Source organism: Polypterus senegalus, chromosome 8 (assembly GCF_016835505.1).
Source record: "Polypterus senegalus isolate Bchr_013 chromosome 8, ASM1683550v1, whole genome shotgun sequence".
Lineage (NCBI taxonomy): Eukaryota > Metazoa > Chordata > Cladistia > Polypteriformes > Polypteridae > Polypterus > Polypterus senegalus.
Genome location: NC_053161.1, coordinates 145588478 through 145614707, shown reverse-complemented (window position 1 = coordinate 145614707; position 26230 = coordinate 145588478). Strand labels below are relative to the sequence as shown.

At 36.1% G+C, this 26230-nt stretch overlaps 1 protein-coding gene across 1 annotated transcript in view; it reads right to left on the bottom strand.

Moving 5' to 3' along the window:
- The window catches only part of caps2 (calcyphosine 2), a 69642-nt gene that overhangs the window by 35877 nt on the left and 7535 nt on the right, over positions 1-26230 (bottom strand). Inside the window, exons 3-11 of the mRNA XM_039761905.1 lie at positions 24100-24145; positions 23527-23646; positions 17419-17592; positions 14476-14589; positions 11415-11482; positions 7157-7267; positions 5117-5191; positions 4902-4997; positions 3927-4020 (exon numbers count right to left, since the gene is read on the bottom strand). Coding sequence (XP_039617839.1) covers positions 3927-4020; positions 4902-4997; positions 5117-5191; positions 7157-7267; positions 11415-11482; positions 14476-14589; positions 17419-17592; positions 23527-23646; positions 24100-24145 — 898 coding nt within the window. The remainder of the gene's footprint in view (positions 1-3926; positions 4021-4901; positions 4998-5116; positions 5192-7156; positions 7268-11414; positions 11483-14475; positions 14590-17418; positions 17593-23526; positions 23647-24099; positions 24146-26230) is intronic.

The following is a 26230-nucleotide window of genomic DNA, read 5'->3' as shown; positions in this document are numbered from 1 at the left end:
GGGGTGGCAGCTAGGGATAAGAAGCAAAACATCAAGGCTGCAAATGGTGAAAAGAATTGAGCTTATGACATAGCCTTGTTTGCATCACAGTCTGTCCCTCGTTTTTAATTTTTCTACTGAGGTCCTGGGTCTCTAAAACAATTTATACATATTCTCTTGTTTTGGAGAGCAAAGAATCCAATGGTCACATTTATTTTTTATTTCAGTATGGTTTTAAAAATTAAAAAGGCTCCCTCATGCCCCCATTTTGTTTTAGTATGGTTGCTGCCATTTTCAGATGTGATGCATATAATGTTTCTGGCATTTCTAGTGGTCAAAAGGAAGTATGTGGTAGATGACATCAGCATTCCTGGTCTTCCAAGTTAGTAGTTGTTACATTAAAATCCTACAGTCATTCCTTAGATTCTAAAATTAAATTTCTGGTTACACACTCTTTGCTGTCCCTTTCTGAACACAATCTTTCCTTTGCGTTTTGGCTAAATTTGAGCATAAATTCCTTACTTTCACTTTAATTTTGAACCTTGACTATGTTTATAGTTTCACATTCTGGACTCTGTTTAATTGATCTTTACTCTTCTGGTTTTAATGTTGGCTAGTTTTTTTATAAAAACCAACAATCCTCCGATTCCACTTCTCTTTCCAGACTGCTACTATCCAGGGCTGGCAGTAACTTTTATGGGGAAAATACCCATTTTTGTTCCACTACAAAGTACTGCTGCAGTTGTCTGGAAAGGTAACAGCTTTAGAATAATGATGAATTTGAAAATACAAATGAAATTAGATGTAATTTTCCAGAGGGCTTCTCAACTGATGGAGTCAAAGGGCAAATTCAGATCAATGAAAGCTACAGTATGTACAGATTTTGTTGATACTCCTGACATTTCACTTGGTTTTGTAGGGCTACAAATATTATCCTAAGGCAGTAAATAGCAACAGAGAGATTTAAGTGCACATAGGTAAGTATTTTCACAGTGGAGGAGAGCAATAGAACACCACAGTGGCATTCATACTCTGAGCTGCAATACAATACAACTTACAACAGCTTTTGTATAGCACCCTTCACCAAGTGCAGGTGCAGAGCACTTTGAACAATTCTTAGTCAAAATACAAGTATAGTTTAAACACTACCAACTGAACACAGAGCTGGTACACATATAAATATAGATTTGTTAAAACACATAAAGAACGAGGTAGAATTTGATTAAACATAAATGGTAAACCAACCATATCTGTCCATTCAATAATTACTGAAATATGGCCAACTGACAATATAGAAAATTTTAATTGTAAAACAGAAAGTCAAAAACAAAGACCTCAGCCAACTGACCACCTACCCTCTCCTGGATTTTCTTTGGTGGAGTTTGTGCTGGCCATCCAATGCGATGAGAGAATCTCATCGCATTAGACATTAGATATCCTTGGACATAAGATTGTCATAATGGATACAACGGAATGATGACAATGTTAGCATTTCTGAGGACTAATGGAATTACTTTCTCATTCTAGATCTTGCTAGCGATGTGATGAGCTTTGTACGCAAGTCCATTCAAGACCAGCCTTGAATATATCTGCTAGGATACCATATGGGCCAATGGCTGTATTGTCCTTCATTTGTTTGATCTCTTCTAGGGTTGGTGGTTTACCCAAAGCAATGTTCACTATGTCCAGGGAAAAGACTGAATGGTGTGATCTGTCACTAGAAATTTGTAGTCCAGCAGTTGTTCAAAGTGCTCCTTCCAGCTTTTGAAGACAGCATCATTAACTTTTAGTAGTTAGGAGGGTTCTGTCTTGTGACTGGAGAGGAGTAGGGCCACCATAGCTCAGCCGAAATAAGATCTTTAATTGGATGGAGTGTATGTATAGTTTATAAGTTTCAAACTGCTAAAAGTGAACAAATCTATTTCTTGTGGTGGCAACATGTTTGCTTTATTTTTTTTACTTTTCCTTGTCACTTTTTAATGGGAGTTATGTTAACTGGTCACTTGGAAAGATTATATATCCAAATTTCGAACATGATTGCTTAGGTCGAGTTTACTTTTATTTAGCTTCCATTGATCATTGTATTTTTAAGCATGGAGCCACTGTTATTGTTTTTATAATATTTTAATATGGAATAACCATTATCCGGCATTATAAAGTGTTGAATTTGTTCTTTTAATATGAGCTTGTAGCACAACAACAAGTGAAATAAATCTATGGATGGTGAATGGATTGTAAGGGCAATGTATATTATTAAGGTTTTAATGACATGTGTTTGGATTTTAATGTCAGATGCTTTATTTTGAATGTTTATACTTTAAAACTCTGGGCTACTTACTAAACTTGATGTTTTCTGTTTATTTAAAGAGTACACTGTGACTCTATAAACTCAGTATGGCTGTTGACAAACGAGATGACATTCTATGAGAACATATTTATGTAAATATAGTCATGTTCTGTGCTAGAAAATATATTAAACAACAAAGACACACTACAAGTGCAGGGCTAATATGCCACTTTTCTTAGTATCACAAAGTACCAATATAATATGACAACCAAAAAGGATTTAAATAAATGCAGGAAAGTGTCCTATATATCTTGGTGCTCAGTTGATTGAGTGTAATAAAAATGGCAAAGTTAATTTCAACACAATATATGGCATCAAAGAAGTACACTGATAGTGTTCTTTAGTAGACATTTGGTAAAATATTTGTTAACTAACCTCTATGACATGTCACCTCATCTCTGGTATTGTTCATCTGCAAATTATTAATTAAAGTTGTGAATAATTGTCCCCCATTTGAAGTATTGAGACATGTCACCTGTAGAAGTAGTATATAAGTGGTGGACAGGAAAAGACATACTGAAGCGTGGTGGATGGCCTTTTTGAGATATATGTATAACTGGGTCCAACTCTGCTTTAATAAAATCAAAGCGAATATAATGGACTTCAGGAAGATGAAGGTTTGCCTGAGAGCAAGTGTGCTCTTTTAAAAAGTAGTATGTGTGGGCAGTAGCATGAGAGAAGATGATGCTCTCACACTTTACAAGTTAATCAGGTGAGGCCTCATCTGGAATACTGTGTACAGTTTTGGCCTCCAGGCTACAAAAAGGACATAGCAGCACTAGAAAAGGTCCAGAGAAGAGCGACTAGGCTGATTCCAGAGCTACAGGGGATGAATTATGAAGAAAGATTAAAAGAGCTGAGCCTTTACAGTTTAAGCAAAAGAAGATTAAGAGGAGACCAGATTGAAGTGTTTAAAATTATGAAGGGAATTAGTCCAGTGGATCGAGACTTGTATTTAAAAATGAGTTCATCAAGAATGCAGGGACACAGTTGGAAACTTGTTAAGGGTAAATTTCACATAAACATTAGGAAGTTTTTCTTTACACAAAGAACAATAGAAACTTGGAATAAGTTACCAAGTAGTGTGGTAAACAGTAGGACTTTCAAAAACTCGAACTGTTATTTTAGAATTAAGTGGATAAGACTGGAAAGCTTTGTTGGGCTGAATGGCCTGTTCTTGCCTAGATTGTTCTAATTTTCTAATGTCATAGAAAAAGGCTGGCTCTGTACTGTGGAGTAGCCTGAACTCTTCAAAGGTAGTTGCAGAAAGAAGGGTTTTGGCTAAGTTTCTGTCTATCAGGAGTATTTTCTGACTCCATGGTTGTCCTGTACAGTACCTTTAGCAAAGCTGATTCTGTGCTATCGTTTTTTTAACAGCTGTTGCATCTTCTGGCTAGACTGTTTTTCTGTAATTTTTAGTTTTAACCTGCTAAATGCATATTTATCTTATTCATTTATTTACATTTTTTTGTTTTCAGTGCTTAAATGTTTTGTATTCTGTATAGTTATTGTTTGTTAGCTGTTGTAATATGGCGGTTTCTCAGAGGGATCATTGCTGCAAGTATAAATGTCTTTTAATTTACTTTAATTAAGTACTTACAACATTGAAATCATGAATTTGATATTGGGCTCCTTTTTTTCTTCCATGCTGGTGACTATAAACTCCCTTTTTAATAAATGGAAGAGCATTAGACCTAGAAATAAAATGTAAAAAAAATATATATATATATATACATTAACCATATTAAAACCCTGATGATCATGCAAGTATCAATAAAACTGAAAAATATACATTATTTAGGTTTTATTTTAACTATGTTAAATTTGTTGTAGAACCTTAAGCTGATCTAATGGGAAGTGCACTACATAAAAATAAATAGCAATAAATACTGTATTCATCTTAATAAATGAAAGTTTTAAATAAACAGGAATGGGCACCTTGTAGTTAAATATCTATTTGTGAAACCACATTAAACCAAAAAAAATACAAAACAGCGTTTATGGTTTATGGTTCCAACCTAACAAGGAGTTACTCTAACGATTGAACCCAGTCATGCACAGAGAAAGTGACAGTTCTCAGTGAGGTAGTTTATAATCTACACTGTCAGCTGTCAGTGTACAACAAAGAGGTACACACAAAGTTGTTTTTTTTTTTTTTTTAATCGTGTATTTGATTCACACTGTCCAGCATAAACCTGGCCACATGGTGCTTAGCACTGCTACCAGACAGCTACAGTGGCTTGTGTTTGAGTCGTGTGTGTGTATATTATATGTATTCTGTCCATGTTACTGTGGCTCACCATATAAGCCAACCCTGCCTAGTAGCATCCAGTATAAGGCAGAAATTAATTACTGGACACAGAGCCAGTTAATCTTGGGGTGAACTCCTGCATACAACCACACTCTCTCACTGTAAATTTTTTTCCAATAAGTAATAACAGGAAATGAGTAGAATCTATTTAGGTACTGCATAGTTCAAGTATATAAAATATATAAATTCAGTGTTTAATACAAGCACTATGTGCTATCCTGTTTGAAACGCCTGAACCCAAGAAGAAGTAATCATAAAGCTTACCTATTTTTTCCAAAATGCCGATATTCATATATAGTTAAAGATCCATCATGGGCAAAAAAGAATCCAAGAAGCTCTCTACAAGCATCACGACCATTTCTAGAAACAAAGTAAAAGTACATTTTTCCAGCCTTTGCAAGCACAATTATAGAAATTATCTTTTCAACACAACATTGAAAAAGTCTCACAATTATATTTAAAATCCTCTTCTCTGTTACCTTGATAAGATTCTGGCATCAAATCTCAACTTGTTTGATAACAAACTTTCTGTTAAAGCTGAAGTTGTTCTCACTCTGTAAAATAAAATAAAAGAAAGATTGTAAGTCTTTCAAAAGCTGTATGAATGAAGAACATATAAATACATAAAAAGATTTAAAAAATAGAATAGTAATGTAAAAATCATTATCCATCTTACCACCTACTACTACTACACTACCAGGTAATGTCTTCAATCGATTGATTTTTGCAACAGTATTTCAGAATCACAATATTAATATCCAAATGTAATGTAGTTCCAAATTAAACCAAAACTACCTCTTCAATTACATTGGTAATTAAATATTTTGATGTACTGGAAACCAGGTGGCAGTAATTCAGGGAATAGCGAGGTAATACTAGAAACGCTTAGCTCAAAAGGCTTTAATTTTAGTTTAGCTGAATTCACTTGAAATGCATATGCTGTCTCGCCACATACAGTATCTATGTTTTCTAAAACAGGTGTTTTCCAGCTTAGAAATACTAGAAATTTTGTTGGCTTCTTAACCTCTAGGATCTTGAAAGGCTTGTTTATTTATTTGTCTCATTCAGATTTGATTATTGTAATGCTTTATGGTCAGGCTGTTGGAATCATTCGCTTACTACACTGCAGTTAAGTTAAATCACAGCTCATTAAGAGAAGATCATGTACAGAACTAAGAGATTCAATCATACAACACCAGTTCTTAAATCACCAGTGAACCAGTTAATTTTAAAATCCTGTTTCTCAAATACAGACTTTTAAATGGTATACCATTACCCTCTCTATATACACCTTACAGAACTTACTGGTTCATCACTTGAGGCCAAGCATTGCAAGCTCAAGAAACATACAGTATCTCCTACAAATTCTGCGGATAAATAAAAATGGGCATAGGAGGCATCACATTTCCCTACAATAACTCTAAAATGATCTACATATTGAAATAAGGCAAGTCCCATTGGGCTCAGCATTTAACTCAAGGCTCAAGACTTAATTTGTGCATAGCATACAACTTTTAGATGTGTAGCTGAGATCCACATTAGGTAGATTTTTAAAGTTATCTTAAATAATGTTTAAAAAGAATAAAAGTGTTTTCCGTTTTCTTTCATGTGATAGATCCATTTTTAGTTGTCTTCTCTTCAAAAGAAATGCTCACCATTTGCCTGATGCGAACAGTGTACATTGTTGATTACCCACCTTTAACAAAGTGACTTATCTACAGCAGCTGGAATAGGAACTTAAAAGCACCCTGCGTAAAGGTGTATATTAGTTAATATATGACATAATGTTTCTCTAATTATGTTTCAACAATATATTTTGTGTATTCATTATATTTACTTTTCTCAAACTATATTTGTAGTTAATGTTCAGAACATTTGACACATTACTGGAAGTGAGCTTGATAAGAAAAATTTGACTGAATTTACTCTCCTTCAATTTCTACCTGTGTCACCTGTGTTCTTCTTGAAGAGCTAACTTTAAAGTAACAGCCTACTATATCTGCTCCATTCCAAAACTTAAACTCTGCTTTCTACTTTTCTACTATTTCTACTTATTTTAAATTTGATCATGGCACTCCACATACCCATAATTAGTCAACCTAATCAACTCTTCTATTTGTCCTCTTTGCTCGAACCCCTCCAAACTGGAATAAGTCTAGCAGCAAATACCATTAAAGTCTTGTTATTTGGAGACCAAAGCTGCACACAGTATCCCCAAAAGTGTCTTCATAAAGCATTCTGTCCCACTTACATATATATGTCCTCTCTTGGTACTACATAAGCCAACATCCTTCTATATACTATCTACAGAAGGACAGTATTAAATCCATTATGACTCCCAAATCTTATTTATACTTTGTACTGTTAAGTTATTGAGCTCGAACTGTGTCAATCTATCCAATTTTTTACATAATACTAATTTGTGTAAGACTTTTTTTATATTTGAAACACTTCTACCCAACATATTTCAAGTGCAATATTTACAGTTTTCCCAAAAAGACTGGAATTCTCTGGCTTACTTGGTGTCATGCAGAGATCTGTTTTTAAAACGTAAAGGTGCTGATCCAGTTGTGGGTAGTGCAACCTGGCCAGTTAATGTGACATTCTGTTCAGGATCACTGATGACAGCTCTGGAAGATGAAGGAGTAAGGAAAAAAATATTACATTTATCATTAAGGCAAAATATTACATACACTATAAATGTCACAAAATAAAGCTTCTAACCAACAGTGATTTACCTCAGATGTGGCATTAATAAGTAGTGTTCTTGATGAAAATTCCTGGGGCCTCATGTATAAACAGTGTATATGAACAAAAATGTTGCATACACCTATTTCCACACACACTTCAAGATGTATAAAAACTAAACTTGGTATAAAGCCAAACACTTTTTCACAGTAGCCTCACGCCATGTGTACACAAGTTTTGCAAATCGGCGGTACCCAGTGTCAAACCAGTGCTACTGTTTCTATGTGGTCTAGCTTTTTTCACATTTGGATCAATGATGTGGGATTTATTAAATACACATAAATTTACAAATTTATTTCACATGATTGTAATCATTCTGTTTTAGCTATGAAGAAATTGCAAATTGAAGAATTAGAAGAAAGTACACATTTAAAGATGATAATGATTGGCTTCTAAGTCAATTTCGATTTCCAAGAGCTATCCCCTTGGAGCTGTGTGCTGAACTGGCAACAGCTTTACAAAGGCAGACTGTGAGGAATTGTGCTGTACCTGCTCCTTTGCAAGTTCTGTCCAGCCTCAGGTTTTTAGCCACAGGAGCTTTTCAACATGAACTTGCTGACTGATTGGGTATTTTACAAACATCACTAAATTGTGCCATGCCCGCTATATAGAATGGTATTATCCACTTGTCTTCCAGATATATACGATTTCCTTACACTGTGGTTAAACTGAGAAAAATCAAAATGGAATTCGCAGCAATGTCCGGTTTTCCAAACATAATCAGAGTGGTCAAATGCACACACATTGCTATTGCAATGTCACTGGACAACTTACATCAGCCAGGGATGAATCACCAAAAGAATGAGCTGGCATTACATCATATATAGCAGGAAAGTCTATAAAAACAGCAACTCTGCACATTTGCAGGTGTTTTTTCTAACTAGTGCGGCAAAAGGCAAGCACTCGTTTTAAGGATAATGAGTCACCTCAAAGAGTCATATAAAGTGCAGAGAATCGATCCATTGTGGCGTTTGGTGTCAACACTACACTCTAAAGGTGCCTTCAAAGAATGAATTGGCTTATGTAAACAGATGGCATTACCACTCTATTAAATGTGCTGCTCTATAGTGCGCAGAAAGTGTGTCGCCTTGTGCAAGCATGTAGCATAATGCGACACACAATCATGGTTTGCCCGTACCTGAAGAGATGTGCAATGATGAACCTGACCCACCAAAAGATCAGCCAAATCGGATAATGTTACAACTTCATTTGAATGTAATTAGCAGAATATAATATTGTGATCAATATCGCATAGTACAGCTCCTTTATTCCTTAGTTCATTGGCCACATCCCTTACAGCATCCACTATTTCATTATGTGACTCCAGAACTATGTCCTTGAGCACACAGCCAGATGATCGCCCAGCGGTTTCAGAGGAAGAAGTGTGTGTGCAGCCAGCGGCCAAAGATGTGCTGGGTGGCACAGCACCATCATCACATACTCTGTGCGGTGGTCAGCTTTTGTACATATTGTCTGAAACAGAATAAACATACGGTGGGGCTATGACTCACATTTTCACGTGACTTGGATAGCGGACTACTTTTTTTTTTATTTTGGCCATGGTGTGACTTTCCAGTGTGTCCATCCCAATGTAACACTCCATAATTTCCTTTTTTTTTTTTTTTTAATACCAAAGTTTTTTTGTTTTTACCACTGCTTAAGCCAACAAACAGTACAATTATTCTTTGCCTCCTCTTAGCATTCGCTGAAATTATTATTTTTTCCAAGTGCTTTTGCCATTTTTTTTTAACAAAACATTGAACGGAAGGGGCTAGTTATATTGATTTGTATATTCAAATATGGGAAATTCGGGGAGGAATTAGGGTGGGGCTGTAGGCACATGCATGTGCATTACATCTCACATTATGTGAAAATTGGCATATACCTAGATTTATGCATCGGGAATTTGTTGTGCAAAAGTACACTTCCAGTTTTGTCCATACACCATGTTTTAGTATGAATTCTACATGTGCCGTTATACATGAGGCCCCTGGTCACTATCTGTGTGGTGGAGAAGGGTGTCTCTGCAGAACACTGACCAGAGTGGGCGGATTTCAAGTACTGGAACTGTAGTACAGTGGGTGTTTTCAAAGCGTTGTTCTGATTGGCTAAAACAAAAACTGGGTGGATTTCAAGTTAAGTATCTGATTGGCTGTGTGACAGGACTTCTTATCATACCGGAAAAAGAATCGTGTTTTTGTCTTCAATCTCTGAATTTGTAATTGGATGATGCAATTATACAGAACCTGCATAATACCTGTATTTAAAATATAACTTACTACAACAGATATTGAATGATTTTACAATACAACAAAAATATTAAACTTACCGGTTACTGTGAATAAGACGGAAATTCAAAATTAGTTTTTGTTTTAATACAAATGTTAATATTAAATGTTTAAGTATAACTATGAACAAGATAGAAAAAAAAATTACACACAGGAATCATTACACTCAATGTCCACTTAATTAGGTGCACTTTGCTAGTCGCGGGTTGGACCCCCTTTTACTGTATACAATGATACTGCAAGTTCCCATCTCAGTTGAATTAAACATTGAAATCACAAAGCACAAGACTTGGCATGAAAAACAACGTATAAACCACAACCAAGGCAGGTAAAAGTTAGCAAAACTGACAATCATGTAAAAGATAAAAATATAAAGTGCTTAAAAGTGTAAGGTGTAATGAGTACCAGATTACAGCAGCCAGTACATGTATTATGAACAAGATTTATGAGTATGGATATTAAAGATGTTCAAAGTTATTATTGAACGACTGGAATTCTTTTTGAAATAAGCTGTTCGGCAGTCTGTTAGTGCGTATTTTGATTGATGTTACGTTTTCCTGAGGGCAGAGGTTCGAAGTGTTGATGACCAGGATGAGACGTGTCCTTGATGATGTTCTTTGCTCTACTATGGTACCGGGTGTTGGCAATGTTCTCGAGTGAGGGAGCCATTTGTTTTAAAAGCTGGTGTTAGGTTTGTGGAATATCTGCACATGAATAATCGTATAAAAGGTAAAGTGCATGAGCATTGCACAGAGACAGAATATTATATAGGAGCTAAATACACATTAATTTGAATATTGTAGCAGAATATAAATATATATTGGACAAAAGAACTATTGGTATTGTACAGTCATGTTACTGTGCTAAGGGGATGGGGAGGTAGACAGAATGTACACATAACACAGTGACGAGAATAAATGTAATGTACAGCGTATCTGACATTGACATCCGGAAGAATGGTAAGTTGATTAAAAAAAAAGCATGCTCAGCAGGAGATCGTGTGTGGATGTGTGTGGTTATAAATTGGAACGGTACCGCTTAATGCAGAGCAAAGCAGGCACATTACACATCCCAGCTCATCGCATTTTAAATATTGAAAGTTAGGGCAGAACCAAGCCATTACAGTTGTGTTTTGCAGGTTACGTTCCAGTTTCTGTGTTTTTTGTCACCGAAAAAAAGGTTTAACGATGATTGGATGCTTGAAACCAGCCCATAAAGCTTGGGGAACGCTCATTACGTTCTCTGATTGGATGCTTGAAACCCACCCATACTGCTTGGGGAACGCCCATGTTGTTCTGCAGAGACTAGTACTTGGTGTGAAGTGGGGTTTCATCTGGTTATGCTTGGTTTTTCTCCCACATCTTCAAAGATGTGCAGGTTAGGTTGGTGATAGAAAAATTGCCAAATGCGAGTAAAGGCATTTGTTGGGCTGGCTCTGTAATGGACTGGCATTGTGTCCAGTTGGTCCCTGCCTTGCACACAAAGCTGCTAGGATAGGCTCTATTCCTAATGCAACCCAGAATTGGTATAAGGTTAAAAAAATCAAACATTAACTTAACCTTTATGGTTTTAAAGTTTGGAAGGAATACCCACACAGATAAAAAAAGGACATGACAACTCCACATAGGGATTTGACCTCATAACTCTCTGTGAAGCAGCATCATCTGCTACTGTGTGACAATGCTGTTCTCTATTATACTATACCATACCATTCCATAATGCAATGTAACAGCTGACTCACCTTGATAATTGATCAATCATGATCTGCTCCACAACTGCTTGTTTGCGTTTCTCTGCTGCTAGTTCTTCCTAAAATTATTGGACCATCAAGAAAGAAATGATACATAATGTCTACATTATTAAAAAAAAAAAAAAAAACACAAGAAAAGGAACAAATTAAAGCTTCTGACAAAATTCATTTCACCCCTATCAATCCTGCTGTACATAACTTAATGAAAATATATTTAGATTTAATTTATATTTGATAGCCCTATCCAGGGTTGATTGCTCTTTTGCACGAGATGCTTCAAGCCCCATGATTTTGAACTGGATGAAAAAAAAAAATCAATAATGAATGGATGGACATTTACACTTTCCGCCCAGGAGTCCTCAATACTTAGTCCTGGTGCAACTATTCATGTCTTGTTTCCACCACTTAACAAACTTAGATGGCAATTCCTTCTTTAACTTAAGTTTTATGTTTAATTAGTCACTTCTTTTCAGTTATAGTTCTGTTGTAGAAATGTGCCTCATTTTCTAAAAATTTTGTCTGTATGCCAGCATCCTGACTATGATAAGCATTAAGCACATTATGTGTTCTTAGCATAACATAACCTTCTTAAATACACCTCAGTATCATGGAGATTTGGAGCCTGTCTTCTAGAACTAAGTGCAAAGTAAGAACTAACCTTTCATGGGTGCTAGTCCACCACTCTGGGTGGCTTGACACCATGACAAAAAAAAAATCGGGAGTGGTCTCCCCTAGTCTTTCTCATATACACAGAAATGAGGACAGATATTTGAGTAAACCGCAAGACAATGATTATATTTTTATATTATGTACATTAAAGAACCATCAACAACAAATCAAATCAAATTAATAATATATTGAACAATTATTATAAAAGTAAAGCTGAATAAATCGGACTCTGCAGCTGAATGAATAAAAGGTAAAGTACCACTTCCGGTTAGCAGAAATAGCCCAAAAGTTGACAGAAATCATGTTTTGTACCTAATACTTGTATGCAAAATTTGGTTGACCGAAGTGAACGTGTACTCAAGTTATCGTGTTCACATACACACATAAACAAACAGACAAACACACACACACACACACAGAGATGGACACAAGGATATAATTCCAAAAATGGTATTTTTGGACTCAGGCAGGTCTAAAACGTCGTGATTCATCAAAATCTTGACATCAAATTTTTTGGAAGAGTACAATACTTTCCCTATACTTCGTATACGAGAAAGTAAAAAGGGACAGAAAACAGTAAGTGTAATGGTGAGAGAATCAAATCCCGAAGTCCAGGATGAAATGCAACTTCATTAACCATCACACCCCTATGTGACACCATGGGTCACATAATTTGTATTTCTTGCCACTCAATCCAGCCTCAAGCCACACCTACTGCTTCACAGGCCAAAAGTTGTAGATCAAAAACTTATTGTGTGAAAACTTTTGCACGAAATTTTATTTTAAAAATAAAACCATTTCATAAAAATAAATAAACAGAGACTATGTTTTAACAATCGCAGAGATTGATCTAATGAGGCACTGTGCTTGGTTAAAAAGTTGCAAAATGAATAATGATGGATTCACCGTCTCAACAGTTCTCATTATTTCTTAAGAGAAAAATAGACTTGCTATACATTTCTTCAATTATATGATACTTGTTTTGGTCCATTTTAATGTTGTAAAGTAGGTATTTCCTGAAACACAATATTTCTATTATTACATATGGTATGCATTAAAATGTGTGTTATGCTACTCTTTAATTAATGGGTAGTTTAGGAGATTCTGAGACTACTGCCTCACATACACAATTTTAGTTCACAGTTCAAGTCATAAATAAAACTATTAATCCCATACAGTTCAGGGTTGGGGAGACTGGAGCTTTGAATGCAATGCAAGAGCACACACTGGACAGACCACTAGTCCACTGGAAGGCCTGCTTGTATACAAACCCTCTCAGAGTCACTTTAGAATCTCCAATAAAAATAAAAACCATGAATATGGGATGTGGGAGAAAAGCGAAAATAGACAAACTGATAAGAATGAGTAGCCACACAAATAGTAACCAAGTGTGGGATTCAAACCTGGGAACCCAAAGCAGAGCTAACCATTGTGCTACTCATCAGTTTATTCCTAAATTGTGCTCTTCACTCAAAAGAGACTTAGAGTGTTAACACAGATTTACTAACACACAGTCAGGGTAGACAACCATGCAGCATGTAAATACACAATCAGGCACATTTTTAATCAGCAAGACAGAGATCTATAGACTTTGTCAAAAATGGAATTAAAATCATGCAAATTTAGGACAGAGCAGAAAAAAACAAACTCTAGTCAATTGAGAAAACAAACAATAACTGGAGAAAATAAACATCTTTCATGGCTCAAGGCTTTAAAAATAAGCAAAAAGAGTTAATGTCTCTTCTTGTTTCAAATTTTTGGGATAATCTTCTCCTGCATTGTGTTATCTCCACCTCAAAATGGACCTTGCTGCACAATAGGGTGAGCAGAATCGCCTGGTACCAATATGGGAAGGAGGTTGGGTTTTAGTGTCTGAGGGTGGTAAGGTGGCTTACCAGGATTTCTTATAGTGCTGTGGTGCCTGTTCTGCTTCTCATAACTATACTGTACTGATCTGCCTATTTTCTATCTATCTATCTAGTCACTAGGCATCTGATTAAGCAGTTCTGAAAAGAACGTATGTAACTGGTGGATAATAACATACCTACTGCAATGTCTACATTATAAAGGTTAAGTAACATTAAAGATATGGGACAAATAGTTTTTTTTTTTGCCTTTAAGCAATAACTTGGGACATCTAATTTGAGGCTAGCATAGGGGAGTGCACTACAAAATGCAGGATATTTAGTCAACCTACTCCTACTAGCTCTTCGCAGGATCACGTCATCATTTAAATCTAACACAATCGTGGACTGAAATATACTTTATTTTATGTGCTCTCAAATTTTCAACCTTTGGAAAAAGTTAATATATTTCCATAAACTTAAGTATTTCCTGCTGTCTATTTGAAGAAATGAAGTATGTTTTCCCAGGAGATACGTACTGCTTCAAGCTTTCTCATGTTCTGCTGGAAGGTGTTGGATGGACTGGTGTAGCACTGCTGCAGAAAGGCTTTATCATCAACAGGCAGAACTTTACATTCCCCAGCCACAAAACCCTGCAATTAATGCAGAAATTAAAAAAATATATATACATTTACTACCACATTTCCTGTTGTCCTCATTTCAGGGCATAACATCGAATGGAAAATTCACAATTGTATATAAACAAATTAGGTACTGAAGTCACTGAGTGAGCATATGAGTGAAAGAAAATTAGTGGAGACAAAATAAAAAAGCATAAAAATAGTGTAAGAAAGAAAGAAAGGTCAAGTAAAAAATATAATAAAGAAACATTTGTGAGTAATCACATGGAATAAAGAGAAAGCAAGAAGTCTGTGAATTAATGGAATAAAGAAAGATTACAAAGCATGGAGAAGGAAAAAAAGCAAGTAGCTAATAAAAAAAAACAAAGAAAAATTAACAATAAACAAATAAATGAGGGTAAATGAGAAATGCACACAGAAAAAAGGGAAAACTGGACAACTTAGACAATATGTGAAAAACCAACATGAAATGAGTGAATGAGAAAAACATGAATGGAAAAGTAAACAAGCAAATGAATGAATGAATGAAAAAATATGAATGTAAATGCAAAATATGGAAACAATAAATGGGTGTGTAAATAAATGATAAACGAAGTTAAAAGAAAAAATGAGTAAACAAAAATAAAGTAAATGAGTGAGTAATCAAATGAATGTGCTACAGAAACATTCAAAGATGAGAGAGCAAGCAACTAAATCAAGAGCAATTGAGATTGAGAAGTAAATAAAAAAAGCAGAAACAAATGAAAGACCCGTGAACATATAAATGAAAGAATTATTTGATTAATTAAAAGATGAGTATTGAAGTGAACAAAGAAAACTGCAGCAGCATGTACTTACGCACATGAGTAAAATACAAAAGGAAAACATTTGATCAAGTGAATGATTAAATGAATGAATGAAATAAAGATATGTGAGCAAGCAAGCAAAACAAACAAAATAGAAATGTAAAAGAATAAACAAACATAAGAAAAAGTGAGATAGTCATGAATGGCTGTATGAACAAATACAGTAAATTATTAAAATGAAAGAATGAGTGAGCAAGTAGAAAAATTAATAGAAAAGCAAGTGAGTAAAATAAATTAAAGCAGCAGACAAAAATGAGATCAGCAAATAGAGTAAACTAAAAAAAACAGTGACTAAGTAAGGAAAGAACGGATGGGGAAAAAAAAAATCACTGGATGAATATGCAAATAAAGTAAGAAGATAAAGGAATGGAAAAAGAGCAAATACTGTAAAATCTCACAGATAATGTGTGCAATTTTTACTCATTTTACTTTGCTAAAAATTGGGGAGTGCATCACACACTAGACATAATTTTAAAGCAATAGTTTCTCAGATAAATCAACATAAGACGTCTGTTGCTGCATGCAGTGTGCTGTCGCCCTGTGTTTGCCCTCTCTGGCTACAGCTGCAGTGGCAGCTTGAGGTGGGGGGAAAGCAGCTGCTAGTCTGTTTTCCAAAAAGCACACAAAGCAATTGTTTAATACATAAATCAAAATAAAATTCCTGTTGCTGGTTCGTGGCCACTCTCACTGTGGGTTCACCATCTCTGACTACAGCAGCAGCGATAGCAGCTGCATGGGGGCGGCAGCTGCGGATAGAGGTCACAGTACGATGCAATCTGGATGGAGGTCGCCGTTTGTTGCAAACTCTTGCCATTGTAAGTGGCCTGGTCCACCCAGTTGAATATTGCCATAGGCACATCAGCTACACGGATCAGCTATAGACTGAACAGCTGATGTCGGTACCACACTTTCGTTTTCGACCTCGACTTCCAGATCATTTGCACCAAAAGCGGACTCTGACAAGTCAGACTCCAATTCAAAATAATAAAATATACACAAGATGTCGTCCACTGAGTATTTCACTTTATGCATTCGCTTTGCTCTTGTGATGTCATTTTTGCCATTGTCTGCCCTCATGCACCTGCAGGGATTAGATGTCACAAGTCAACGAATCTAACATTCCTCCAAGCAAAGAGAGTCTACCTTTACCATAACGGTGAGTTTTTTTAGACATTTACAGCTGATTATTGCCCTCACCCCTCCTGCCAAAAAGTCAATATCTACTCTACAATCTTTAAAAGTTAAGGGTGTGCAATACATACAGTATGAATTTCTTTTTTTACCTGAAAATTTTGAGCTAAATTAGCATGCGGATTACACACAAGTGCGCATTATATGCGAGATTTTACAGTAAGTGAATGAAAGCAAAAGAGTATACAGGGTGGTCAAAATTATGTTAACATTTGAATGGCGGAAACAATTTATTCACAAAACATACTTCATACAGTATGTGCAAGATGATTTACAGGAATGTCTCAACCTGTTTGCCATCATGTTCAACACACAAAAAACCAACAAGCAACAGTACCATTTATAGCCCAGACACACATTTAAATGGGGAATAGATGATACTACAGTTCGTATTCTGTCCTTCATGTCATTGATATCACAAATGTTCCTGCTATACATGCACTCCTTCACCATACTCCATAACCAGAAATCACAGGGTGTCAAATCAGAGTGTGGAGGCCATGGCAATGGTCCACCACGACCTATCCATCGACCTGGAAAGGTGTGGTTGAGATAAAAATAATAAATTCGTGTTAACATAATTTTGACCCACCCTGTATTAGTGAACAAATAAACACATATACAAAAGGAAGTGAAAGGAAATAACAAACAACCAAAGAATGGCCTGAAGGGAACAAGAGGAAAGGCAGAAGAAAGGCCGATTCTAAGTTTCAAAACTAAAGATGATCCTCAGATCATAACATTCTACTTTTTCAGTTAACTTATCTCTTAATGTTTAGCTCTGGGTTCTGTAAAGAGGTCTTACCTGCTCTGGTTGAGAGACCAGCTCAGGCTGTGTGTCATTTTGGCCTTTGGCTCTCTGTGAATGCTGTTTATAGTTCATTTTCATTTCGGTTTCATATGCTTTGTATTTTTCTTTGTACCTTTCTGAAGGTGCAGGCAAATTTTCTGGAATTGTCTTTTCTTCCCAGGGAGGAGGCTAAATAGAAACATTCACAGTAATTAATTGGAGGTGTCAAAAACCAGAGATGATTTAAATTTACTTTATTAAGAGTAAAATGTTCACTAAACATGCAGAGATTGACAGAATGGCAAGAACTATTATGTAAAAATGTGAACACAAAATACTAAAATCACTTCCATAAACAGTATGGTTTAGTATGTTTTCTGTTACTATCATTTAATAAATTAATTTATTCAATTATTTCTCAAGCCCAATTAATCCATCACAGGGTTACAGCTAATCAGAACCTAACTCAGCAGCACTAGGCCGAAGGCAGGACCCAAATGTGGATAGGGTGATAGACCATTGACAGTACATGCCATTCACTGCCACCAATTAAATGACCACAAACTACAAAATAAATCACTTTAGATCAACAAATCTCAGTTTCAAAATTTTAAAGCCAGAAATCAGACATGACCCAATAATAAGGAACATACCACACTTAAATCGTTTGGCTGCACTGGCCTCCATGTCAATATAGAACTTTCTCCTAAGTTCTGCTACAATATTGTTAATTCCAGTGTTATAGATGCCATGCCATTGTTGTCCAGTTTTGCCTTATATAACTCTCAGTGAGTGCTCATTTGTTTTTTGTTATGTTATAAAAAGGGTTTCTTCCCTAGCTTATCTTGAGTTTCATTTTTTGTGTCTTCTTTGCTTATTTTAAAGTATTATTTTTCCATGTGAACATTTTAATTATATGTTTTTGTTAATATTGTTCAGTTTATATATTACTTAGTATATATGAATTCCGCTTCTGTATTCTCATATGTTCCTTGTGCTTTGTGAATGGGGGGGAACCTCAAGAGGAGGGACCACCCTGATGTCACTGCTGAAGGACTGACTGCCTGCAGCCTTTATATTCAGAAGTTAGCAGAGGATCCTGAAGGGGTAATTGAAGTTTAGAGAGTACTATTCTAATACTGAGTTTGTTTTCAGATTCTAGATTTTTGCTTCTGTTTGGATTAGGACTTCATATTCAGACCCGCTTACATCAGATTGCCTTTTCTGGCAAAACCTTTTGCCTTGTTTTGCCATTTTTGTTCTTGTTTTATTGATGCCAAAATAAATTCTTCTGCTGCTAAATATTCTTTGGGAACTTGTTTCTCAAGCCAAAGGTTGATTTTTTTTAATTTGGTTTTTTTTTTTTACACTTTTCCTTAAGAGGTCTTTTGATATATTATGGTACCTTTGAAGTAATTTGAACTTTCAAAGCATGTTCTTCATTGGACAGGCCAAAAGCCTGCCGGTGGAGATGACTGGCTCTTGCCACCTATGGGGAAGGCCTAATCGAGGCAGGCTAAGGAAGGTCCAGGCCGGATTGTTTGGGCCTTATACCATTTTACATTCTAGGTCTTGTACCATTTTTCTATTTTGTGTAATACTCCAATACAACAGCTTTGTTACACCAACTCTCCTCTTTTGTCCATCTGGGACTGTCCTTCAATGAATGAAAACAAATAACCCTTAAAAATAACTTTTTCTCTACAATTATATCCATAACCTTAAATTTTATAATATGACTCATCTCTACGAGCGCCGCTAGCATTGATTATACTGTACCACCAAGCTACCTCTCTACTGTCAGTTCATTTTTAGTTAAAAGCTCATCAACATCTGTTTCATTATAAATTGTCTTGTAATCTGTAATCTTACATTTCACCTTGTTACTTTGTGTTTTTTTCACTTTGCAAAGCACCCTGTGATGGTGATGTGCTATTGTGAAAGAGACTATATAAAATAACATAATCCTATATTCCTAAAACTATTTAAAGTATAATTTAATTGTTTGCATGCAGTTTTTAAAATGGCCATGGACTATTTTTGAACCCTCATATAATTTTAAATAAAAAGATTCCAAATTTTGCATGATTATTTATACTTTACTAGCAAAATACCCGCGCTTCGCAGCGGTGAAGTACTGCCTTAAAATTTTTATTAAGAAGAAAATTAAACCTTTTTAAACAGGGAAAATATACCAGTAATTATTTGTTAAGGATCTCTTTGTATACCACATTGTGAGTTCGGCCCTCCGGTTGTAATATGACCAAGCTGTGCGCTGAGCTTACTCTTTAGCATGCAACGTACAGTTGGCCATGTGAACAGTAATCTTGTTTCAAATCTCACAGCTTGGATTGTTGCTGTCATAATCGGTTTGAGTTTCATGGTTTGTTTCAATTACGACAGTATTTGTAGGACTTGTGTTGAAGTGACATTCGGCATCTGTCAAGTGTTGTAAGCATACGACCAGTTTCATCAATAATTTCACATCCAGCTTTTGAAAGTTTAAACATTCATAAACATCACTACTGAAATCGTTACCTGTCAATCTAAGATGTTTAAGAGGCATTGGCGGTTGTCGAAAGGTGTAAAATATTTGGCCATTTCGGTACACTTGAAAGCGACAACCGAACAATTCAGCGGCAGCCATCAACTCACATGCAGAACCATAGGTGAAGGGCTTAAGCATTTCACTCTTATAATGCACCTGTGTATAATTATCTCGTGTACCATCATCAGTCCACACCTTGAACATGTCCCAGTCATTCAATACATAAGACACAATGTTCCTCCGAATATCAAGAGTGAGCCTGATATGGCCGTGCAATATGTAACAAAGAGAATGGAAAAGGTAGGTGCCATCTCCGGGCATGTAAACCACTTGGTAAGTGACAGTTCTTTGATCGATGGTGATCACCTCGATAGACATGTTAATGGGGGTACGGTTGGAATGATAAAGGAAATGGGTCCTGAACAATGTAAAGTAAGTCTAAAATATCTACACAATAACTATAATCGTAATAAATGAACAATAAAACAGCGGAGAAACCGTGGATCAAATAAAAAGGCTGTAGTTATCAGCAGGGAGATGTGAATCCCGTGGCGAAGCAAGGAATGGAATATAGAGACTGGAGCGATGGACGGCCTTATATAGGCAGGCAGCCAACAACGTGGGAGGCGTTGGGATGGGGGACTCAACGCCGCCTCACATGGTGACCGAGCTGCAGGCTATTGACGTATATATGTACGTAAGTAGGATTCAGTTAGCGTTGGGAAGCCGCGTACCAAATTTCTTGAAGATGGACCCATAAGTAACAAAGACCATTGAAAAGTTCAATATGGTGGCCAACAGTGGCATCATACCACCGAAATAAGTACCAAATTTCAGCCTTCTACCTACAAGGAAAGTTGGAGAATTAGTGACGTTGGAAAGTTCAATATAGCTGACAGTGGTGTCATACCACCGAAATAAGTATGTACATTGGTTTCGGTTAGCGCAGGGAAGCCGCCTACCAAATTTCGTGAAGATGAAGGCATGAATAAGAAAGTTCAACATGGTGGACGTTATGACCGTTACGCATGGAATTTCGAAATGAAACCTGCTTAACTTTTGTAAGTAAGCTGTAATGAATGAGCCGGCCAAATTTCAGCCTTGTACCTACCACCGAAATAAGTATGTACATCGGTTTTAGTTAGCGCAGGGAAGCCACCTATCAAATTTCGTGAAGATGAGGTCAGCCTTCTACCTACACGGGAAGTTGGAAAATCAGTGATGAGTCAGTGAGGGCTTTGCCTTTTATTAGTATACATACATATATACACATACATCCACATATATATACAGTACATATATATATGTATGTATATATATATATATATATATATTGAAATAGTTTTACTGTGAAATAATGCAAAGAGTACGCGACACGTGTTTCGCCCTAATTTTGGGGTCATCAGGCGTACATACTCAGTGCACCCTCTCTCAGGAATCGAACCTCGGACGTCGGCGCTAGAGGCAAAGCCTCTACCATTGCGCCACGGCGTGTGGTTTGTCTATTTGAGAGTATGTAGATCGGGATACCCGCGCTTCGCAGCGGAGAAGTAGTGTGTTAAAGAAGTTATGAAAAGAAAAGGGAACATTTTAAAAATAACGTAACATGATTGTCAATATACAGTAATTATTTTGTGAGTGTTATGAGTGTTGCTATCATCAAGGATTTGATTATCATTATTTCTTTCAATCAGGTTCGTATTTGTAGGATGTGTTGTGTTCAAGTTACATTCCGTGTTTGTCAATCGTTGTAAAGATAACAGGTTTCATTCATTGATTCGTTTCTTACTGCATAAATAAACAGCTCGTCTTCTTCTTTATCTGAGACATGACACACTGCAGGCACAGGTTTTTTTTACACTGTCTTCCTTTAGCGGGACATTGACTTTTTCCACCGTGTGCTTTGTTTCCGCAGTAGCTGCACTTATGAATATGCTTGTATGTATCACACGATTCATATTTTTTTGCTGCCTTCTCAATTGTGTAATTCGGTTTTTGTTCAGCACTCTTTGGAACTGTTGCATTTTGTCTGTGCACTGCGTCAGTTCACGTGAGCCGCTCGTGTACATGTGCATCGAAGGTTCCCAGCTGTGCTGGTGCCATCTTGTTTGATGTCCACGGCTGTATTTAATGTTAGCTAAGACCCGCCACTTAAAAGTTTCTCGGTCTCGCTGAGTTTGTGCCAGACAGCACCCTGACCATCTCATCTTCCTCTGCATAAGCACAGTCCTTCACCCGTGAATATTTAGCGGCAGTGTTTCTATTGGATTGCCGCTGACGGACGGCCTTATATGGGCAGGTACTAAATTAGAATTTCGAAATGAAACCTGCCCATATTTTGTAAGTAAGCTGTAAGGAATGAGCCTGCCAAATTTCAGCCTTCTACCTACACGGGAAGTTGGAGAATTAGTGATGAGTCAGTGAGTGAGTGAAGGCTTTGCCTTTTATTAGTATAGATTTAAATATATTTAAAAAGCACTTTAAAATTTTAGAATGGATTTTGATACATCATAACCCTTATTTATTATTGTTAATTTAATTTTAAGGTGTAAATAAAATGGACGGTTAAAAGACAAACAAATTTGATAAATATTTGGATCAGTGTACCCGTGCAAGACTTAAGTCTATCCTACCCTAACCTATATTCCTAAAACTGTTTAATCAGTTTAAAATGATGGCTAGACCAGAACTTTTGCTAATGAAATTAGGTGCAGGCAAAGGATCAGCCCCATAGGGTACACACCAACAGTGCCAATTTAGATATCCCAATTAATCTAACACTCACATCTTTGGGATGTGGGAGAGAAACCGAGGTGCCCAGAGAAAGTGCAAATGCTACATGGATGTAAACCAGGTATAGGGTTTGACTCAGGGCATTTGATCTGGCAGGCATCAGAACTAAATACTGCATCAACAAGCTACTCCAATATATAAAGTATTGACAAGATTAATTTGGGTTTAGATAAGAACAGATGTCATGCCTTTGAAACAAATTAAATTCATTTTATTATAAACACAACATTTTGTACCAGGAAGACGAGTATCAAATAAATAACAGCTGGCAACGTCTACCATTGTTCATTGACAAATGTCTACCTGTTTCATGTACACAAAACAAGTTCTTCAATTTCACATTCTGTTTAAAAAAAAATATTTAAAATAATATTATCTATCCTTTAGCCTTTAAACCTTTCTTTATCCATTACAGAATCATAAGAACAGCACCAGACTCAAAGTCAGTGCTAGCCTACTGCAGGTACCCCTATCAAACACAAACACACACACACACAGGGTGACCTTTACAGTTGTTAATAAAACCAATGTCTCTGAAATATAGGAGGAAAACCAGAATAAAGACACATCATTTAGAGCAGATGAATAAAATCTACACAAAAAAGGAAGAAAATATAAAGGTCTACACAGACAGGGAGTAGCCATGAATCAACTTGGGAGCCGTGGGTCAGCAGTTCCTAAAAATGTGCCACCATGGATACGAATGAATAAAAAAAAAAATAATTCTAAAAGAATCATACTTTAAAAAACACACTCATAACGTGTAAGCCACTCTTACTTACCTGATGATTTTGGAAAGTAAGAGGAGTTTTGGAAAATGGGGTTCCCCAGCTTACAGTGGAGGAGGAATCTGGAGGCCCCAGGCGAAGAGGGCTTTTGCCGAGAGGATCATACACAACATCCTGTGTGAACAAGAAGTTACAGGAAATTTCAAATGACCACTTTATCAACAGCAATAAAATTAAATTGTGTAACAAATACATGATGGTATACTCTGCTTATGAATGCAATGACAATTTTTTTTCACAAATAAAAGTTATAAAGCTGGGGTAGTATTGTGACACAGTAGTTGGACTATTTAGGTTAAGCAGTGCCTCTGAATTGGCCTAGTGTGCAATTGTTAGAGGGCGTGATGGACACTATGATGGGACTGGTGCCACATTGCTTGTTGCCTTCTCCCTTGCATGCTGTTCTATCAAGATATAATCTGGCCCTCCAATGACCCTGAACCTCGAAACAGTTTTTCAAATGGGATTCATAAGCATGTAAAAATAGAAATACACATTACTGCCATCTAGTGGAAACTCAAATGAGGTAAGAAAAAATATTTAAAAAATATGTTTGACATGACATACCTCATCATCTGAATCACCAAGCTTTCCAAAATGTAATTCAGGTACACTGGAAAAAAATAATATAAAAAGCTAACCATATAGTACATATACCCAAATAATCATAGACTCACAATCACTTGAAAAACAAATATGTATGTATACACACATAAGAAACCAAATGTTAAATTCTCAAGACTGCTTAATCCAGCTCAAGGTTGAGGAGGTAGAAACTGATCCCAGAAACATCAGATGCAAGACAGGAGCCAACCCTGAAAAGTTGTGCCAGTCCACACATACATATATACATACATATATATATATATATATATATATATAATCTCGCTCAATCCTATATTTTGGTATGCCTGACACATTACACTCCAAACCGTAAACTTAGATCATTAAATGAGTGCCTGCTTATAATTCCAAGAGCTAAAAACTCACTATGTTAAGATAGTTTTCTCATAGCTCCATTTTAGTGCAACCCTGATATTCTGTATATGCATTGAATTATCATTTTTTCATGTCTCCGTAATCTGTACTAACCCCTACTTTCTCTGCTGTTCTTTTTCCGATTCCACCACTTCCACCACTTGATGAAGGCACCAGGCAGTCCCTAAGTTGATGGTTTGAACGCCAGATGTCCACATGACCATCATCATCAAATTCTTTCATGTGAAGCCTGCAAACTATGAGAACTGATTGAGATGATGTTAGGTAGAATGCCTAGTGAGGGCTAGGTGGTCTCATGCTCTTGGAACCCCTGTAGATTTTTTTTTTTTCTCCAACTCTCTGGAGTTTTTTTTTTTTGTTTGTTTTTTCTGTTCTCTTGGCCATCGGATCTTACTTTATTCTTTGTTACTTAATATTGCCTAATCTTATTTTTATTTTTATGTTTTTATTTTTTTTTATAAACTTTCTTTCTTCATCTTGTAAAGCAACTTGAGCTATATCATTTGTATGAAAATGTGCTATATAAATAAATGTTGTTGTTGTACTATATTAGCAGTAGTAGTTTTGCCACATTTACAGTATAAAATATCCACTAAAACTAGTCTATCTATATCAAATACTACTGTATAATCCTACTTTTATATTACTATAGTATACAGTATATAACATATACAGGGGCTGTCAATATTTTGAGTACCAACATGAACATACTTGGAGCTGATATTAAAAGACATTCCAACTCAATGTCCACTTTTTCTTCTTCTCCACTTTCCAACCTACCACAAGGTTCTTTCTTTTTGATCAACCCTGCGGTGCGCGGTTTGTAATGTTGTAATAACATTTAGGTCAGATGTTTTAGCAGTTGTCTTCCAGAAATGAATATACATTAAGCAGACAAGCTGTTGTTGGACATGCTGCTTCTGTACGTTTTTGCTGATAATGTTACTATTGAAACTAGCAGCACTGCAAGAGACAACAGCATTATTTACGGAATACTGGCATACAAGTCTGAACTGCTAGCATTGACAATATTGAACAAATTATACACTGAGGAGGCAGACAGACGTTTCCCAGCTTGCTTCAGCTGCATCCATTCCCTCAAACCAGACTCTTGGCTCAACATATAGGCAAGCCTCAAATGTGTGAATTCTCTCACTGAAAATATCTTGTTTTCAAAAATGTGAATATCCCGCTTCTCTTTAGGCCAAGTTGATAAATCAAAGATCAAAAAATTGTCACCTGCATTTAACAATTAATGCTCTTAACAGATTCAATTTTCCCTGTCAGTATAAGCATGAGGAGGTGCCACTGAACTGTACTGACCACTTGCTTCAAGTAAAAGTGTGATCTAACCCACTACTACCATGAGCTCACCTTTATATTATTCATTAGTGAGCTGCTCATGCTGAATTTCAATAAATGCTTGTTGCAAAATAGTGCCAATTTCTAGCAAGTTTGATCAAAAGCAGTAAAAAGGTTCTGTATAGATTTCTTGCATGTCTGGAACTAATGACACCTAATCGCAAATTGCTGTTAAAAGCCTACAGATTTCACTTAGTGCTTCATGTCTCCATGCATTCCGCCAAATATTACAAAACATGGCATTTTAAAAACTGAATTTCTTTCATTTCATAAAGTTACTTTAACACCTTGATTTTTTTCGTCGTGCCTTTCTACAAAAAGCAAAGAAGTTGTGCAA